The following is a 21,680-nucleotide window of genomic DNA, read 5'->3' as shown; positions in this document are numbered from 1 at the left end:
GAGAAGTGGGATCATGAGCAATGGAGCTATTGTCAGTTAGCCTATTTGTTGTTTTTGACAAATTGCTCTCCAGAAACTAGAAGGCAAAAAAATGTGAGGATTGGGCTATTCTGGTATACTTAATTGGTCACATGCTGACTGCATTTTAAGATAGTTAAGGGGGTTGAGCACTGCTTTACACATGCTGAAAAAATAGGGGTCTCTATATAGTAATAATCATTTCATTTCATTTAGTCTCTGTAATTATGTGCCTATCCATAAAAAAGTGAACTTGAATCACAACATCCTCCTTGTCCTGGTTGCTCTCCTCCTCCACATCTGTTTCTTCCTCTGCTCCCCATCCTCCTCCTTGTCCATTTCCCCCTCCATATCTTTCTCCTTCTCCTCCTCATCATCACCATCCTGGTCCTTCGACTGCTGATCATTCTCCTCTTTCTAACCCTGTCCTCCTCCTCTTCTACCTACTTGTGGTTGCCTCCTCTTCTCTTCTTCATTCCCTGGGACCATAGCCATCTTCATCCTGGACTTGTTCCTCGTTTTTCACATTCTCTGGGACTTACACTGGGCACTGGTCCTGTTCCCCTAGTTCTCATCCTTTTCCTCATCTAGATACTCCTACTTATCCTCATGCTCCTCCTCCTCTTCCTGGCACTCATCATAGTCCTCCTTATGGTTCTGGACCTGATCCTGGTCTTGCTTGGTCATAGTCTTCCTAATCTTCTCTGTTCTGACCCTTCTGATCATGGTCCTTCTTGAGGTCCTGAACTGGTGCTGGTTTATTTTCCTTCTGGCCTTGCTCTTGATCCTTCTGGTCCATCGTGCCCCTGGTCCTAGTCCCCATGGTCCAGGTTATGCTGGTCTTCTGGTCCTGATCCTCCTGTCCTGACTTATGGGATCTTGGCCCTCCTGGCCATCCTGGTACCCTTGGTTTAGGTAATCTTCCCATCTTTCCGGTCTATTTCCTGGTCCTACTTCATCAGGTCCTTCTCCTAGTCCTCCTGCTTCTGGTCGTGTTTCTACCCCTCAGCATCCTGTTCCTTCTCCGTTTTCTGATCCCACACTGACTCTGATGCTGCTGCCCCTACTGGTCCTTCACCCCTCCTCCTCATTACCTCTCTTGTTCCTTTGTTTCCTCTTCCTCCTATTTCACCTCCTCTTGGTCCTCCAACTCCTGGTCCTGTCCCTCCTACTGCCTCTCATGCTATTCCCTCCTCCTCCTCCTGGACGGTCTCATTTCCCTCTGCTTCTTGACCTTGGTTGTCATCCTCCTCCTGGTCCTGAACTATCCCTGGTCATCACCTAATAGTCCTGTTACTTCTCCTATTCTTCCTCTTTCTCTTGGTCATCCCAGTCATAGTCTAGACCCTCCTCACCATTCTGGTCTGCTTCTTGGTTCTTCTACTCCCCTTTCAAGCCTTCCCATGGTCCTTATTGAATTCCTTAGCCTCCTGGTCTTCTTTCTCCTATTCCTCATCGTCTTCTGGTCCTGACCCTGAACCAGTCCCCCCTGCTCCTCTCGATCCTGATCGTCCAGATCTGCGTACCCCTGTACTTCTCAGTCTTGGTCCTCTTTCAGGTCCTGTTCCTTCTAGTCATCATGCTCTTCATCCATCTGGATGTGGTCACCCTGAGCTACCGTCTACACAATCACCAGTCCGGATTCTAACCCTTATGAGGCAGTGAAACCACACTGGCCAACGTTAGAGAGGAAATTCTTATAGCATTTGTGTCTGATCGTTCTTTGTCTCTGCTGCATATGATGCAGTATACCATATAATAGTAACAAGGAGTCCTCAGCAATGGGTATGGATCCTCGGGAGGCCCTACAAAGGACCTACATTTTCCTCAGTGATTACTGCCAAAAAGTATGTATCGAGTCTGCAACACCACTTGCTCAGAAAGTGGCACATAAGGATCCTCAAGACTCAGCATTACTGTTAAAATTATTCTTGTATCCCTAGCCCAGGCCCTAGGACGGGTTGCAGTAGGCTTTCAAATATATGCCAACCCCACTTAGATACACAACCGACTGGAGGAGTCCAAGAAAGGCTAAAATAAAGTCCCAACGGGCTGTATATACATATGAGACTGAATTCAAGAAAAAAATTCCATATTTGAATAGAGCAAAGACTAAAATGATTGAGTTTGGCTGAATAGACCAGATCGCCATCCCTTCCAAATGACTTCCAAACCTGGGGAGTCCTCCCTGTACAATGACGAATGTTAAAAACCTAGTCATTGTAGTTTAAATCAAAGTGTTTTTTCCCACCCAAATCAAATCTGTGGTTAAGAGTTTAAATCTGTAGCCATGCACGCTTCAGAATACTATACCCTTACTCCATCATGTATAAATGGCAAGATGGACTACTGCTATGTGTTATATGAGGGATTTTAAGTTTAAGAAGGAATTTTGAAAAAACGAGACACAAGATTGTGTATAAACCTCTGCATTACCACATTAGGCATGAAATACACTTCGTTGGCTCCTAGGAGAAGAGAGAATTAACTTCAAAGTGCACGTTATGGCACATAATGGCCCTCCTCCCCCTGGACACCCTCTGAACCAGGAATCTCCAGTCTGCTATGATGTAAGAGCTCAATCAAAAAACTTTAAAGAGAAAGAAACGTGGAGAACGATACATCAGAGATCGAGGCCCAACTCTCTGGTCCTCTCCTCAGAGTAGCCCAAATATCTGTGCTTCAGGAAATTCCTAAGCTATTCAGAATAGTGTTTACTTGAGTAGACAACAGAATTGAGATTAGCCAGTCAGTCATGTTTGATAGAGGTCATGTCCTGTAGACAAATAAACTCCAGCTGTTCCACCATCCTGAACTTGAATTCAAAATGTGCATTGCTCTGAAGAATCTTTGAGGTTCACAGCACAATATTCAACTCCAAAATAAATAATGGCAACTAAGTAGTGGCCCCAGGAAGAACATCTTGTTAAATTATATGAACTCAAAAGCTTTTGAGAATCTCATATACAGTCTAAAGTCATCGAGCCTCCCTTTTCATTCTAGACACATAGTTTTACCATTTCAAGACCTTATGGTTTCTTTGGCTCCACACTACGCTGCAGATTGTCACCGGTCCCCCATGCTTACTTCCAAGCAGTCATTACTCTTCTCCAGAACCTCAGCTGCAACAGCACCTACTAGTAGTTGGGACTTTGATCCATGCATTATGATTCAGCAGTTCTCCCCAGACTACAGAAGTGAGGGAAGCTTCTAAGAAGAGTATGTCATGTGCACTCTCTTGGGCAATGCTAGAGAGGGTCTTTGTATTATTGAACACCAGAGGCAATCGGGGGCAAACTCTCTGAAGACGATGCTATGATACTTAAAGAAATTACCTCAAGGATGATATCTGCATTGGGTAGCTTTGTGCTTTTACATGAAGATGTCAAAATAATGATTGATTACATATAAGTACAAATCCACACGTAAATAAGATTAAGTATGGTGTCATGGGCCCTGCTCAAAGGGTGGATAATGAAATGAGCATTGTATAATAATATACCTCTCTATGCATTGGGAAGGCAAACCTAGGGGGAAAAGATTGTGAAGTGGAAAGTTGGCTTATAGATGATTTTATCCCTGTGAAAGTGTATTCTTCGAATGTGTTGTGTCAGCGTTCTCTACTGTCTTCCATCTTCTTCAGTGTTCCCAGAGTAAGTGTATCAAGCCATTTTTGTTCTGCATTACATACACAAGATGGAAATAGTATAAAGTCAACATAATGGTGAAATCATAGATGTGGACAAACTTTATAGCCAACAAAATTTCCTAAAATAAAAAACCCAGAAGTGATCATAAAGCACAATGGGGCCGATTACAATGTGGCTTGGAAGGGCTCCAACCGATGGTCGGTGCCTTCCGAGCCGCATCGTAATGGGCCGGCTGGATTCCTTTCCACCCCCCTCATTTTGATGGAGGCAGTCATAAAAGAATCTGATCGGTCATTCTGTCTGGCTTCCGATGGACTCGTAAAGGCCGTCCACCAGTCTGAATGCGGCAAGTAATCTCAAGGGCAGGTCTTTCCGCCCTTGAGATTACGATGACGGTTTCCGACATGGTTTCCATGCCAGTCTGTCTGACATGGAAATCATGTCGGAAAGCGTCTTTGGGGGCCCCCAAGCAAGGCCCTCTTGGGTGCACGGTCTCCGGTTGGAGGCCAAGGGGGCACCATGATCCTTGCACTTTGTGGCTGGCACCTTAAGGTGCCTGCCACAGGGTGGAGGGATGAACCGCACCTCCAATTTTACTATGGGAGCATGCATTACGACCAGAATGCATGATGCCATAGTAAAATGTAGGAATGCGATGCACAGTGTTTGTTCGCATCATAATGATGCGGTCGAGACTGCCGACCGGGTATTGGTCGGTCCCATGACCGATGCAGTGTTGGAAAGAAGTGATTCTGCCCAACATCGTAATGAGGGCCAGTGTGTGTAATGGAATATAAAACTCATAAGTAAGTCAAAGGGGGGAAACAAAAAGCAAGTGGGCACTACTTGGGCTAAGTCGGTCAATGGTTCACAACCAGGAGACACAAACACTACAGTGGAGTCCAAATGAAAAATTGACAGGAGATATTGTGTAGCCTCCACCTTTTGTCTTTCTGTGTTTTTTCAACTGGGTTTCCACAGGGTCTCCTTGATGCCTCTCCTATATACCAGGACTCGGCTTGAAGCTGTAGAGCCATAAAGAAATATTGAACAAGGCAGGGTATGACTAGGAGGAGGAGAACAAGAGGTAGTTCCCTTAGACCAGCGTGCCGCTTTCCCTATGCCCTGTTATAGTCAATCCAACCTCACCTTTCGATCTCTCCACCTCCAATACCATCCAACTCACTTTAGAAAGTACATGTTTGAGACACTGTTAGGTCAGTTTGTATTTTATAACCCCAGATTCTGTGAGTCCAGTGGATCTGGAAACTCAAGACTGAGCAAGCTCTTCCGTCACAAGACCAAGAGAACAGGGAGAAAGCCAATGCCCATCAGGTTTGCACACTGGCTTGAACTCCACTGCGGCTCCAGACTGCCTTCAGAAGCGAACTGCCAGAAATGCTCTTTTGTAAGGGAGGAGTAGACGGGTCAAAGTGTGTGGGACCAACATGGAAGTCTTGTCTACGGTCTCCCCAGGATGATGCTCCACTTTTCAAGACACTTCGGCTACTGTAGCATCTGCACAGTCTGGTGGGTGCTCCACAGTGTGCCACCAATAGGGCCTTTCTGTCAGGACCAAAAACCAGATATTCTATGTATGATCAATAAGGATGTGTATATTTACTTTAACCTACTTTTCTTTACTCACTTTGGGGCATATCAACAACAACCGGCGATAATTATCGCTCAGCGCTCTTAGCGTGAGGATAATTATCGCCGGCTAGCGTGAATTTTTATCGCTGAGATAGCGTGCTATTAGCAACGCTTATCTCAATAGCGATAAAAATCTACACGCTAACAGGCTAACGTGAAATTATCGCTGGAAACCCAGCGATAATCACACGTTACCTTGTTGATAGGGACAGGCAAACTTAGCCATGATATCTCCCTTCCATAGGATATCATGGCTAAGTCAGAAAAATACCAGACGTAAAAAAGCAGCGTTAACCGCGGTTAGCGCTGCTTTTTTTGTCTCTAACAGGGTTAGCGACATTCTTGATAATAGGAGAAATGTTGCTTAGCGACATTTCTCCTATTATTTTACTCTGGAACGCCCCCTTTGCATCTCATTAGAGATGCAAGGGGAAGCGTAGAGTAAAAGGGTGCTAACATGCAAATTTGCGTGTTAGCACCCTGTTGTTGATAGGGCGCTAGTTTTATCTCTGCTTTTTTGGCTTTTAAAGCCAAAAAAGCAGAGATAAAGCCCTTGTTGATATGCCCCTTTGTAACAGCCACATTGGCCCACCTGCTGCAAAACCTGGTGCAAAATCGATGATGGTCAATGCAATGCAGTTCATAGTAGCCCCATGATGTGGAACTCTTTCAGCTTGTCTGAGCTTTCAGTCAACCAAAGTTTGTATGCTAGGACCTTTATGTCCATGTTCTAATTACAGCGGGATTACTGCGAGTTCCTTGATGCAAAGCGATGCTGGTTAGAAAGGCGGACCAAGGGTGTTTTTTCTCAGTTCTCTCCGGTTAGTCTGTAATAGCAAATGAAAACCAATATTTGTAATCTCGATTTTCAAGACAAAGAAACTTAATCCAACTATATTGTACAAATATTTACACAATCTATGACATTGTGCCCCTGAGTGAATATTAACTATACTCACATGCAGCCCCCGTGTAAATTGAGACACATTGTCACAGTCTTGGATTTTTAGTTAAGAGGCTGTAACATTCTTTAACTCCTAACTTCAATTTTAGTATTGTTAATGTCAGCCTACAAATCCTTGTATGCAAAGTACTTTTGGCTGAACTATCAGGACTGAGGGTTTCCCTCGAAACTTGAGGCTGACAAATATAGGGTTGTAAATCTCTAGGCAGCCAGTAGCAACAGAGAAAAAACCAAGCATGATCTCCAGCTTTACCTTAGGTTACATAATGCTACTGGTCTCCTGTGTATGTCCTGGAAATTGTTAATTCATTCCCCATGTTTGTCACCTCTTCGGGGTTAATATTTTTTTTTGAGAATCCTTATTTTCCAATGTCTAATCTTACCTCATCATATATTATGTTATTCCATTCTTTTAAATCTAGACTTTCACCACTTCTGTAGTATCTTGGAGCTGAACTTCCTTAAAAGACAATACAGTAAACGAGTTGCAGGTGACTATGGGAAAAGGATAGTTGTTCAGCTTTTCTGTAACATCAGGCAGTCCTTGCTGTCTTCCAGCACAAGGGCCCAGTTGTTGCATAACTGCATAGGCTGAAAAGGCACAATTGCACATCATGCTCCTATTGGTGTTAGGGAAAACAGGTTTGCAGGCTGTAAAGGATGCTATTGAGCATGGTGGAGAGTAGCGCTGAATCATCTTGTGTAGATCATCTGGACACATCCAGTAGTTGTCCTGATTTTAAACAGAGCGCCTTAGGTTCTGCCTCATTCGCGAAATGCAGCCTTGCGATGTTCTAAGAGTCGAGATTGCCTTACTGTACACACTAGTCCAACCAGGAGTCTTGCCACAACTTTCAGCTTGGGAATGTCATGATGCAGCTGTTTGGAAGGTCAGGATATGCCCCATTAACTAAATCATGCGTGAAACCAAGGTGCATATTTACAAGAACTGACGCATCGGCATTGATGCATCAGAGTTCTTGCACCTGCCGCAAATGCTCCAACATCATGGATGCTCTGTGTTTACAATACAGTGCTCCATGGTGCATGGATTCACAGTTCCGTCAGAAATTCTGACTAATCTTTTGCCACCAGATTGACGCATTGCTGGAGTTAGTCGTAAGACTGACGCAATTCCAGCAGTGTGTCAGAACACAGAGGCAGGTCCCGTGTTAAAAGCCCTGTGTCAATTCTTACGCCTGATTTGAGAAGGCTTAGGGATTTTGACGCAGTCAAGTCATTGAGTGACGCCGTGAAAAGCTGTACATTTCACTGCATCAATTCTACATAGTTTTTAACGTGGGAACGCCTACCCTGCATACATTGTTCCTGGCACAGGCATTATGTGACGCAAGCCTTTACAAACTGTCGCATTGGGCCCAATGCGTCATTTTGTAAATAAGGAGCAGTGTGGAGCACTGAAGCGCTGCTACTGCATCAAAAAAAAAGCTTCTTGTAAATATGCCCCTAAATCTATTATTTTATGGTCATTGTGGAGAAATTACAGCAGTGGGAAGAACTGTTTTAGCTGCCCTAAATGAAAACAAAAATCTTAACTAAAACTACAGTGAGCAGAGTTTCCATGAAATGTTTAGCTTGAAAAAGCCCCCTCAGATTTGTCAAGCCAAGCCTTAGCAGAGGTCCTGATTAACCGATCCTCCGCCTTTGGGGCCTCATTTATGAAAACTGTTGCATCGCTGCGACAAAACAGCGATGCAACAGTTTTCACTGCGCCCTCCTTGCGACACGATGGATGGGCCGTATTTAATGTATGGCGTTCCATGTCGCAAGAAATGACAGCTACGTAAGGAATCCTGACGTATCTGTTGGTGCAAAAAGTCATGCATTGCTGCAGTTGTGTCGCAAACTAACGCAACTCCAGCAATGCAAGGGGTTGGCCTAGTCACATAGCACTGCGTGACCCTTACGCCTGCTATGAGACAGGCGTATGGTTTTGAAGCAGTGGAGTCCTAGAAGTGTTGCAGTGAAATCTCATAGATTTCACTGCAACCCTTCCACCTTTTTTTTACATGGGAACACCCACCCTGCATACATTAAACCTAACGCAGGGATAATGTGGTGCAGGGCTTTACAAGGTGACGCACCTGCCTAGATGCGTCACTTTGTAAATATGGCGCAACATGGCACATCGTTTGCGCCGCCGCTGTGTCACGATAAAGTGACACAATGGCGGCCAAAAGTATTGCAAGGCCTTTATAAATAAGGCCTTGGGGGAATATCATCAACAACTGGCGATAATTATCGCTGAGTGCATTCAGCGCTCGGATAATTATCGCCAGCTAGCGCCGATTTTTATCGCTGAGATAGCGTGCTATTAGCAACGCTTATCTCATCAGCAATAAAAATCCGAGCGCTAACTGGCTAACGTGAGATTATCGCTGGAAACCCAGCGATAATCTCACGTTAGCTAGTTGATAGGGACTCACAAACTTAGCCATGATATCCACCTTCAATAGGATATCATGGCTAAGTCAGTCCTGAAGCAGGCGTAAGGAAAGTAGCGATAACCGGGGTTATCGCTACTTTTCCTGACGCTATGCTTCATAGCGTTAGGCTTGCTGATAGGAGAAATGTTGCTTAGCGACATTTGTCCTGTCATACCAGGTCAGGAACGCCCACTTTGCATCTCATTAGAGATGCAAAGCTGGGCGTTAGGAATCCTGACGCTAAAGCAAGGTTTCATGCGTTAGCGTGACCTTGTTGATTAGGGTTGTTATCGCCTGCTTGTTGATATGCCCCTTGGTTAGTTTATCCTCCGGTTGTGCAGGCACATCCGGTTGTAGATCTGATGCAAGCTTTCAGTGAACATTGATCTAGAAGATTTGTTGGAAGGTCTGTACTAGTAATTGGGTGGTGGTGTCATAATTATAAAATAGTTTGCAGAGACTCTGAATTACCTTGGTCAATGTAACAAAGTAAATGTGAATGATTAAAGGGCAAAGGTACATATTACATGATGACAGTCAGAGTAAAAGTGAATTGTGCTCTTGACTATAAGAATAGCTCAGTCCACTTGAAGGCTAACCGCTGGACCATTGTCTTGGAGGTGAGTGAGCATAATTCTGTATGCAACCCTGTCAAAGAAAGCTGCCAGATCAAGTGCTCTGACACAGCCACCATCAACCTCTCATCCCAGTCACTGCCCATCTTGAGCATGGCGTCTCATAATCACAACCTCTGGTTCTGTTTAGGAAGGACAGCTTGAATTCACACCCTCTTACATGCAGCACGCGTCTTCTTGGAAGCCAGAATAAATGCCCTGGACTTGGCCGCATTAGATATCATTCATGGCCAGAAAGAGCAGCCATCTTGTAGCTGGCTTTTAAACTGTTCTGAGTTCAGTTAGTAAATGAATGCATTTTAGACTCGCCAGTAGGTATTTATTTCTCGTAAAATCGTCTCCTGTTGCTGAAGGTGGCCGTAGTATTGCACAAAACAAGGTTCCCTGTTCCACTTGACACCATTGTTGTCAAGGCAACCTTGTTTTGTATATCGTTTTCTTTATCATTCCCACTGTGCAACGATCCCCCATTTAAATCATAGCAAAACAAGTCATAGATTCAGAACTATCAGGTAGCATTAATGAGCTTCTAAACCATAACACTAGCATCAATTAATAATTTATTATTCTTATCTAGAAAGAATGTGTAAAGAAACACTTTTTACATCCTTCTTATCTGGAAAGAATGTGTACAGAAATACTTCTTACATCCTATAAATGCTAAACAAGCATATATTATTGTGTGGCCATTTACAGGAGATTGTAGAGTGTCCTTCCCATCCTTACCCCAACCCTCTGAAAAGCCTTACAAAGCGAGGCCCTCATTACTATTGCCCAGTACTTAGGGTCGTAAGACTGCACCTGGTAAATACTGACATTAGAGGAGAGGAAGTGGCATTTACGTGGGGGAGTATCACCCGCTCATTCAGGCTTCCGCAGCTCATCTAGGGAGATGCATCACCTTGTAAAGCCCTGAGCCACATTATACCTGCATCAGGTATAATGTATGTAGGGTGGGCGTTTCCACGCAGGAAAGTCTTGTAGAAGTGTCACAGTGAAATCTACAAAATTTCACTGTGCCACTTCTAGTACGCCACTGCCTCAAAACCCTTGGGAAAAGGCCTCCTCGTGTATTGCTCTAGTTGCGTCGTGCTTGCGACACAACTCCAGCAATGTGTGACTTTTGCGCCAAAAGATGCATCAGAATTTGCGCCATGGTGCACCGTATTTTAAATACATCACATTCATAGTAGTGCAAGGGTTTTGCATGGAGCCACAGGGAAAGTGACGCATCTGTACAGATGCGTCAGTTTCTTATAAATCTGCCCCAGGTTTTTCCCATTTGACCTAATAAAAGTTGTGTTATGAAAAAAGTGGTAATTTCACAGTATTTGTAATCCCAGTTAGCGTTCAGGATCGAAATTAATGAGGGCGTCAGTCTGCAATGCAAGAATTTTGGATTTTGCATTATTATGACTGGATAACTACCTGTAATTTTGCTAGGACGATAGAAAGGATCACGTAATCAGTGAGCGCTGCGTGATCAAGGAGATGGTTTCTCTGTGATATGTTCCACTATTGTTAGTTGATTGATTGATTCACTGGTAACCATGACGTGCTGAAATTTGCATTATTGATATGGAGTAAAAATAAAGGAAAGACTTATGAGCCTAGAGTATTGAAATAACAGTGCCACTGCTGTCACCCAAAGGAAAACACCACTGAAGAATATTTTCTATAAATTGCACTAAAGATGCTAAATATTTTCTTTTCAACTTTGCTAATATTTATTAGAAAAACTAATAACTTTGATATTTTGTATGTGTTTCTTGCAGGGCAATGAAAAGGAACAAGAGCAGCTACCAGAGTATATACCAGTGTTTTCTGACAAAGTTCCCAACACGACAAACCAAATGATTGGCAGCAGAATGGACACCGACATTGGCAAAGCGCTCATGAACATGGAGTACATTCTCCTCAGTGGAAACCAAAAGAAGAAACTGGGAACCGAACTCGTGCCCTGCTAGAATTCAAACTGCTGATGAGAGAGGCAGGGTTACACTTCCAATGCTTCCGGTTCATGCAAGACTTTGTAAAGTGTTGTCATTGATTCACGTGTCAAATGAACCTGCCTCTTTGCCTTGTACATGAGGACAGTTCACTTCCGGTGGGACAGTTGGCCTCAGCACACACTGAGGTGCTGCAGGTGCAGAGTTCTGTAAAGTGATAGTAAATGCTTTTCAAACCGATATACTGCTTCACAATATTCATTTTGTCTCACCTGATGTGTGTCATTATACCCCGCCTGCCCACTGGCCCTGCGTTGTAATTAGGACAGGGCAGCAGGTGAATTTTATCATCTTGTTGAGCTATGAATCCAGCACAACTTTTCCCACAAAGTGATGGTATTTGTTCTGTTCTTGTTTGCAAGAGAGTATTCTGTCATCCCACATGGGCATTTGTCCATGTGCAATGAGCCAGAATTCCCAGCCTTTCATCCTCTATGTATAAATAATGTATTAACTGCAGTGGAGCACCAGAGGGTGAAGAAGAACAATGCATTCCTGAAGGTCACGTGCGCTACTAAACCATCATATACCCGCTGATGAACTGCATTACATGACAATACAGGGCATGGCCTCAAGAGAAACTATAGAAAATACCTTTTCATGTATTAACTGCTGACCGTTTGCATGTACATGTGACTAAGTGGCAGATTTACTAACAAGTCATGCAATGCAATGCAGCAAGACAACTTGCTGCGCTGCGTTGAGTGACAGGGAGAGGGCAGGGATGCGCCATATCCAATAAGGTATGGTGCATTCCTCGTATCTCCCTGTGCTGGCACACGGAGTGCAGCCTAACGAGGGTACCTGTGTTACAGCCAGGATTGTTTTTGCGCAGGAAGGGGCACCTTCCTGTTCAACAGCAATCTTCTGAGGCGTTTTCGTCTTTCTTTGTGTGCTGCGAATTGCAGCGCAGGTAGAAAGAGAAAAAAACAAGGAAAAATAAACATATTTCTCCTTGTTACGCTTCACCTGGGAAGGCGTAGCATTTTATTCCCAGGATTACTAGAGTTTGGAAATCTGGCAATGTGCCAAAACCCTTGGGTGGATGCTTGAGAACACTCACCCTCCACTCATGGAATGCCATCCTAGCACAGAGTAATGCTAGGCAGTGCAAGTCGCTGCCTTGAGTTACTCCAGACTTACTCTGCCATGTAGAGCCATGCAAGGTGGCTCTGCGTGGCATAGTAATTCTGACTTAAGGGCTTGTCTCGCCTTGTGCGCTGCAACGGCAAAGCAAACTCTTAGTAAATCTTGGCCCAGGTGTCCAGTTTGAAATAAATGAATGAAGAAACTGCAAACAGTGGGAATTGTACCAAATCTGAGAGTAGAGCAAATACACAGCATCATCTGAGATGTTCCGAGAAGGTCAGAAAGTGGATAGACTGAATGCTGTCTGACATTTTCTACCAAATTCTGTTTTATGTAATGGAAACCAATGAATTATTTGATCAATAATGCTTTATGTCTGGAGCTGCCAGTAATGGTACACAGTGGTGCTGTATTTCTATTTCCTAACGGCTTAAAGTATGCAATACAAAACTTAGCTGGATCTGTACTCCTAGTCCAGCAGACCCTACCTTTTAACTGATGAGATGACCTTTATCTAAAAGTACTGGAGGATTTTAGGGGAGGCATAAAAGTAATCTTTTGGTAGCCCCTTGCACACTGTAACTGGAGCTTGTTGAAGCCTTCGAAATTACTGTAAGAGAAGAGTGGACAGTGGTGGCTGGCACGGATCGGGGGTGGCGGGGCAAGGTGGAGGGGGGTAAAGAAAAATAAAATAAATCTTTCCTCTGTTGTCCCTCCGTGTCGTTCCTCCGCTTGCCTGGCACAGGAAGCACCCAGGCTCCCCTGACCAATCACAACACTGCAATGCAGCATTGTGATTGGTCTGCGTGCCGTGGTTTGAAGCTGAGCGAGGGAATGGGAGACTGGCATGTTCTTAACCCAGGCTGTAATGAAGCCTGGGTGGAGAACATGCAAAGTGCGCATGACTGTGTGGCCGGCCCGAGACAAACAAACTTAGAGTGCCCACCAGTCCTTCCCGCTAATCTAAGACCAGAGCAGCCCGCCCACCCCACAAAGACGCTGCAGCAGAAACAAATAAAACAACAAGTTATTATCATTTTATTTGTCCTTTATTTACTCTGCTGAGTGGCGCGATGCTCCTCCGCCTTAGCGGAGGACCCGCCACTGAGTGTGGAACTGTAAAGCTACAACTGCTACCATGGCCCTAAACTGAACATGGATTCCAAATGGTCAAAAGAAGTCCCGGGTAAAGTACCTTCCCATTATAAATCAGTCAACGCTCGAGCAAAGTAAACTTAGAAAAGCTGCGATTTCAATGACTCATCCCCACTGCCAGCTCTTGTTCTTTCCATTTGTGCCATAAAAGCCCATAGTTAGGCCATAGAGCAAGGATAGCTGTGGGTCATCCGGTGGAAGAGGGATGCAGGACTTTTGGGTGCGAGTGTCACTAGGTAAATATTTTTACTTTAATCTGCCTCTCAATTAGGCTAATGAAAATAGACAGGGAGAGGCAGCAAATAGTAATTCCTTTAACAATGTTCAACCAAAGAATATTTTTAACATCTACTGGCCAAACTAAGGCCCACATTGACTCATGCAACAGGACGCAAAAGACGGTATCAACTTATCATTGCAAATGCCCGTGTGCGCGGTTCTGAATTGGGTTGCGTCATCCAAGTGTCTGCACAAACGTTAGTAAATGTGGCCCTAGGCATTTTCACACAAACTGGCAACCAGTTTGTAGTGTTTTCAAAAGGCATGGGGCCTCATTTATTAGGCCCCTTGCAACACCGGAATGTCAGTTTTTGTGTTGTTCCATGGCGCAGGAGCCTGCTCCATATTTACTAGGCAGCACTCAGTGGCACATCATCAAGGACCGGCTATAATTATCGTTAAGCGCACTTAGCGCTAGGATAATTATCGCCGGGTAACGTGGAATTTTATCGCTGAGATAGCGTGCTATTAGCAACGCTTATCTCAAAAGCGATAAAATTCCAAGCGCTAACTCCCAAGGTGCCGATTCCGATCCTGTAAAACCCGGGTACGAATGGTCATACGGAGCGTTTTCTCCGTACGACTCGTACCCGGGAATTCCACCGTACAAACCAGCAAGTACAATTTGTACGGCTAAAAAATACATACAATTCTGATCCTGGACAGCGCGTGCGCGACGTCCGCACGGAGTCAGGCAGCGTTTTACGGACCAGCAAGTACGATGCGTAACTGCAACACTCTGCACGGCAAAATTTTTACGGGAGCCAAAAAGTGCCGGAAAAGCTAAGTACACTGCGATGCACGAGGAAAAGGGGGCCCGCTACGTGACGTACACGCCATCACCCACATCGTACGTGTCATCATGTATGGTGCGTACCCCAAAATTGCATATGTATGGACCGTACCCCCCACCCCCCGTTTGTACGGACCGTACCCCCCACCCCCGTACGTCCGCACCGTACCCCCCACCACCCTGTTTGTACGGACTGTACCCCCCCACCCGCGTATGTCCGCACCGTACCCCAGATGTACCCCAAGCCTCGCGTATGTACGGACCGTACCCCAGGCGTACCCCAACCCTCGCGTATGTATGGACCGTACATACGCGAGCATTGGGGTACGCCTGGGGTACGGTGTGGACATACGCGAGGATTGGGGTACGCCTGGGGTACGGTGCGGACATACGCGGGTGGGGGGCTACTGTCCATACAAACGGGGGGTGGGGGATACGGTGCGGACGTACGGGGGTGGGGGGTACGGTCCATACATACTGGGGGGGCCATACAACTCGTACCCCGGGCACAAGTGTACTCGGGGTAGGGGTCGTACAAAGTTCGCTCCGTACGGGGCCTTTTCCATGCGCTTGTGTTTTCGGACGGGCGGTACGGATCGTACTTGCGCGCTCGGACTTCAGTTTTACGATTTGTAAGTAAAACTGTCCGGGGGCATCTCGTAGACTTTTCCCGAGGCGATTTGTATGTATTTTTCACGTACGAATCGTACTTCGCCGTTTGTACGGGACTTGTACGATTCGTACGTAACAAAATACAGATACGAGACATACGGTACATTTTTTTAACGGATGAATCGCCCCTTAATGTGAGATTATCGCTGGAAATCCAGCGATAATCTCACAAAGTTTGGTGATAGCTTGATGATAGGGCAAGGCATGCTTAGCCATGATATCCACCTTACATAGGATATTATGGCGAAGTCAGTCTTGAAGCAGGCGTAAGAAAAGTAGCGATAACAGAGGTTATCGCTACTTTGCTTGTCGCTCTGCAGGTTAGCGTGCCCATTGATAATTGGAGAAATGTCACTTAGCAACATTTCTCCAGTTATGTCAGGGCAGGAACGTCCACTTTGCATCTAATTAGAGATGCAAAGCTGGGCGTTCAGTAAACAGGCGATAATGCAAGGATTCACGCGATAGCGTGACCTTGCTGATCGGGCGATAAAATTATCGCCGCTTTTTGTCCGAAAACGGACGCAAAAGTGGCGATCATTTTATATCGCCTCCTTGATGATATGCCCCTTGGTCACTTTTTTTTGGCTTAATGCTGCCTCGTAAATAAGGTTCCCTTTAACACAGTTTTCTGCGTTAAAGGGGCGTGCAATGAGTGTTGCTCGGGGCGTTCTCAGCACACAACATCAATGGCTTTTTGACACTGCCTCAGAATTAAGAGAAATCGTAAATCAATGGCAGCGCCAAAAACCTACGCCTCTCCTGGGGAGGCTTAAGGAGGCACAATGAAGAGAAATATCTCTATTTCTCCTCGTTTTTCATTTTTTGAATGTGCACATGTAGAAAGAGGAAAAAGCCTCTTGTGATTGTTATTGTGAAGTTTTTGAAGGTTTCCCTTCCTGCTCAAAAACAATCATCCCTGCGACACAGGAACCCTTGCACCTTGGCGCAAGGGTGCCTGCGTTGGCGCACGCAGCCCATTGTGCGCCGGCGCAGGGTAAATGGACAGGAATGTGTTGTATCTGATAGATACCAAAAAAGTCTAATGGGGCATACCCAAATAACCCTCCCACGCCTGGGTAAGGAACATCTAATAAGAATAAAGAAACTTGGCTAAGAGGGATCAATCTCTTGTTTATTTTTACTCAAGAAACAATTAATTTCCTCGGTAATTACTTATTTCTTATAAAAAACTGTATTCATCATTATTTATCAGGGACGAATATCTCTTGGTGGACATCAGAACACTTCAACACATAATATATACAAATTTGAACAGACATGAAACAAAACAAAACAAAAACCTCTATCTACAATTTCATTAAATCATATGAATACAAATACACATACACTTTATGTACACAGAAAATTATCAAATATCAATTCCCCTAATCGTGGTTCCAAATCAATGTATACTTGTTATTTTCAGTAATACATTTGGAGGAAATCCTTTTTGGCATCCGAGGTATTACTCCTCTCCTATTGTTTTATGTGTCTGCCAAACAAAATAATTCTTGGATCAACACAATCAGTGGATTCCTCCTACGTCAATATGTCGACGCGTTCGCGTTTCAGCCTCCAAATATTTGGCCTCTTCAGGACGGGGATAACAAACTATCTGGTTAAAGTCCAGGCGGGTATCGCAGGAGCAGTTACGCAAAAAAGTCTTCTCAGCGTCTCAAATGTCTACTGCCTGGTTCTGGTCCGGGCGGACCTCTCATGTAGCGTTACGCAAACTCAATGTCTTTTCCACATCTGGTCCATTGCCTCAGCATGTGGACGTCACCGTACGTCTGGTTCAAAACGTTAAGGGGTCGCTTAAAATTCTTCCACTCGATCCCCACTCACTCATCCAATGAAACGGGAGGTAACGTACACGCCTCTTACTCCGCCGCTTCTGTTCCACCAAATGAAACATATAGGTGCCGATCACGATCCGGTAAAAAATTCCCCCGTGCGACTCGTATCCGGTCTTTTTACCCTACGAATTGTACAAGTGCCGTACGAACTGGCAATCACGATTCGCATGGTAAAAAGTCCATACGAACCGCATTGGGAATATTTCCCCACACGTCCTCGGGTTGGAAAATGTGTCCGATACGTCCTCGGACGATTTACCGTACAAACGTGAAAAGTCAAGTCCGACCGAGGAATCACGATCCATCCCGTGCGTCCGAACTCACAACCGTATGGAAAAAACACCGTCCGCACCGAACTCCTACAGCAACCATGGAGACATGTGCCCGCATACGCGCCCAACACTCCCCCCAGCCCCGTACGTCCGACACGTACCCCCCGTGTATGTACACCCCCACCCGTCTAGGTACACCCCAGTACGTCCGAGTCCTACCCCCACACCTGTACGTGTCATACCCCCGTGTACCCACACCCCAGTACGTGTCGTCCCACCGTCTATGAACACCCCAGTACGTTCCAGTCATACCCCCACCCCAGTACGTGTCGTACCCCCGTGTACCCCCACCCCAGTACGTGTCGTACCACCATCTATGTACACCCCAGTACGTTCCAGTCGTACCCCCACCCCAGTACGTGTCGTACCACCGTCAATGTACACCCCAGTACGTTCCAGTCCTACCCCCACCCCAGTACGTGTCGTACCACCGTCAATGTACACCCCAGTACGTTCCAGACCTACCCACTCCCCAGTACGTGTCGTACCATCGTCAATGTACACCCCAGTACGTTCCAGTCCTACCCCCACCCCAGTACGTGTCGTACCACCGTCTATGTACACCCCAGTACGTTCCAGTCCTACCCCCACCCCAGTACGTGTCGTACCATCGTCAATGTACACCCCAGTACGTTCCAGTCCTACCCCCACCCCAGTACGTGTCGTCCCACCGTCTATGTACACCCCAGTACGTTCCAGTCGTACCCCCACCCCAGTACGTGTCGTACCCCCGTGTACCCCCACCCCAGTACATGTCGTACCACCGTCAATGTACACACCAGTACGTTCCAGTCGTACCCCCACCCCAGTACGTGTCGTACCACCGTCAATGTACACCCCAGTACGTTCCAGTCCTACCCCCACCCCAGTACGTGTCGTACCATCGTCAATGTACACCCCAGTACGTTCCAGTCCTACCCCCACCCCAGTACGTGTCGTACCACCGTCTATGTACACCCCAGTACGTTCCAGTCCTACCCCCACCCCAGTACGTGTCGTACCACCGTCAATGTACACCCCAGTACGTTCCAGTCCTACCCCCACCCCAGTACGTGTCGTACCACCGTCTATGTACACCCAGTACGTTCCAGTCCTACCCCCACCCCAGTACGTGTCGTACCATCGTCAATGTACACCCCAGTACGTTCCAGTCCTACCCCCACCCCAGTACGTGTCGTCCCACCGTCTATGTACACCCCAGTACGTTCCAGTCGTACCCCCATCCCAGTACGTGTCGTACCCCCGTGTACCCCCACCCCAGTACGTGTCGTACCACCATCAATGTACACACCAGTACGTTCCAGTCGTACCCCCACCCCAGTACGTTCCAGTCCTACCCCCAACACAACCTCCTAAGTACGGAGCGCACCCCAGGCCCCAACATCACCACCGCATGTACGAGTCGTACCAACCCACACACAAGGACAGCACCGTACAACCAAATGGCCCATGTACACACCGTACACACGCTCAAAACGCACGTACACAACCAGGACAAAACAAAACAACACAAGAATACACCATTCGAATGGCACAAAGCCACTAAACATGTCCAACAACCACTAAAACAACACATTCACTGACCTGCAACTGCCAAAAACAAAGAGGCCAAATACACCACCACTCCTTATAACCAACCCACCCAAGATTCAAACACAGCCACACCCACCAATGGACCAATAAAAAGGGCCCACACACACAAACCATGAGCCCTTGCAACAGACTCACTGCTGCCAGACACCACAGAACCACACTACAAGCTACACCACATCTTACACTTGCACACCTTCACACAACCACCCTCACAAACACCCCCTCATCACATTCACACACACACACACACAACCATCCACACACCCCCCAACATCCACACAACCCCCCCACCATCCCCACCCACACCCCTCACCATGCCCACCACCAAGAATCCAAAGTTCAGTAACCGAGAATTGGAGGTCCTTGTTGAGCAAATCCTCAGAGTCGAGCCACAGATCTTTGGAACATTGGTCAGAAGCACCAGCCTGGCAGCAAAAACTGCCATGTGGCAGACCATCGTCGATGCTGTGAATGCTGTTGCGGACACCAGACGGACCAAGCAGGAATGCCAGAACAGGTGGTACGATCTGCGGAGGAGGGTCCGAGCCAAGAGGCAGGATGAACACGACCAGGCCAACGCCACCGGAGGAGGGCCCTCCCGCAGACCCGTACAGTACCATCCCTGGGAGGAGAGGGTGATGGCCATACTGCCGGTGGAGGCAGTCGAAGGATTAGAAGGACTCCGAGACCCGGGTGAGTACACAAACAACGCACCTCACAAGGGGGGAACGGCATCCACAACCAAAATCACTAACAGGCACGCAACCACCACAAGCCATCGCATGACTCAACCACACTCCATGAGCACGCATATGCCACTGCTGCCACCATGCCCCATGCACCCAGCTGGACAATGTCAAGTCACAGGCCACAGAAGACAACAACACATGACACGGTAACCCGGATGGCGGGAGGCTGGGCCCAAAAAAGGCACATAGTGCAACTCAGAAGCAGACAACAATTCACTCTACCCATATGGCCTAGGTCACAGCCAGACAAACAGTGTGTCCCAACACAGGAATGACTTGCCAGCAAATGGCGGACGCCTTGCATCAACACATGGGGGTGAAGGCACTGTTTTGCACATGACAGCAGCTAATGAACAGCCAACATTGTGAAAGAGTGGCAGCACACACCACCACAGCAGCAGCGCACAGACACAGACACTACACCCAATGGGTGCCTGGAGATCAGAAACAAACTCACATCAACAATCCAAGGGCCACTCAAAGATCTGCTAACAGTGTGTGCCCAGGAAGCTGGGCCGAGGTGACAGAGGGTGACACACGGAGGGAGGGAGAGGGGGACAGAGAGGGAGGGAGACGGACAGAGGGAGGAGGCTGACACACGGAGGGAGGGAGAGGGGGACTGAGAGGGAGGGAGAGGGGGACAGAGAGGGAGGGAGAGGGGGACAGAGATGGAGGGAGAGGGGGACAGAGAGGGAGGGAGACGGACAGAGGTAGGAGGCTGACACACGGAGGGAGGGAGAGGGGGACAGAGAGGGAGGGAGAGGGGGACAGAGATGGAGGGAGAGGGGGACAGAGATGGAGGGAGAGGGGGACAGAGAGGGAGGGAGACGGACAGAGGGAGGAGGCTGACACACGGAGGGAGGGAGAGGGGGACTGAGAGGGAGGGAGAGGGGGACAGAGATGGAGGGAGAGGGGGACAGAGATGGAGGGAGAGGGGGACAGAGAGGGAGGGAGAGGGGGACACAGAGGGAGCGAGACACAGGGAGAGCCAATCAGCCGTGTTGCGTGTGTGAATGTCTGCTCGTCAGCAGGTAGACTGCGTGCATGTAGACAAGGGTGGCCAGTGCCAGAAGCCCCCCTCTTCACCATGGCAAAACACATGGCCATGTCACAACCTGTTCACGAGCACAAGGACAGCTACCTGGATCATATAAGTGTGTGGATCCACTCCATGTGCACATGTACAGTGCATGGCTCGCCACACCTGCCCACTCCACTGCTGACTGCAGTCACACTTGACGCAGCAAGTAAGACTGTGCCACACATAGTTAAAGGGGCCAAAGTGGTGCCCAAGGGACACACCCATGCACAAGTGCACTGTGAGTGGAATGCAAGACCAATCCTAATTCCAAGAGGAAATGTGCCAACTTTGAAAATGATGAAACATGGATGTTGCATGGACAAAAATTAACATTGTCTCTCTCACACACAGGTCAACGTCGTGGTGCACCCCCCAACACTGGGGGGGAACACTCACAGGACCTGGATCTGCAGGAGCCCGATCCCACCGGCAGCGACCACTCTCACCACTCTGCGGACGACCCCGACCAACCTGGCCCCTCTGGTGTCCAACCACCTGCAGCACCTGCGTCAGGTACAACTGTGCCAACCACCACCCCCACTCCTGCCACATCCCAGGAGACACCCAGGATCCCTGCCCCAACACCACAATGCAGCCAGGCTCACCAGGAGGGACACGGTGTCCCGGGCACCCAGGAGGAGGCAGGCGACAACGCCAATGCCACCCCTCAGGGGTCCCGGAGACCCCATGTGCCCACAAGTG

At 47.3% G+C, this 21,680-nt stretch overlaps 1 protein-coding gene across 2 annotated transcripts in view; it reads left to right on the top strand.

Moving 5' to 3' along the window:
* Nucleotides 1-11,556, top strand: part of CIMIP5 (ciliary microtubule inner protein 5) — a 60,625-nt gene extending 49,069 nt beyond the window's left edge. For both annotated transcript variants that reach the window (XM_085609174.1, XM_085609173.1), the window contains one exon: nt 11,143-11,556. In XM_085609174.1, coding sequence (XP_085465300.1) covers nt 11,143-11,334 — 192 coding nt within the window. In that variant the 3' untranslated portion in view covers nt 11,335-11,556. The remainder of the gene's footprint in view (nt 1-11,142) is intronic.
* Nucleotides 11,557-21,680: the final 10,124 nt, after the last annotated feature.

This window comes from Triturus cristatus, chromosome 6, assembly GCF_964204655.1.
Source record: "Triturus cristatus chromosome 6, aTriCri1.1, whole genome shotgun sequence".
Classification (NCBI taxonomy): Eukaryota; Metazoa; Chordata; class Amphibia; order Caudata; family Salamandridae; genus Triturus; species Triturus cristatus.
Note: the sequence above shows the minus strand (reverse complement) of the source record. Positions and strands in the feature narration are given on the sequence as shown.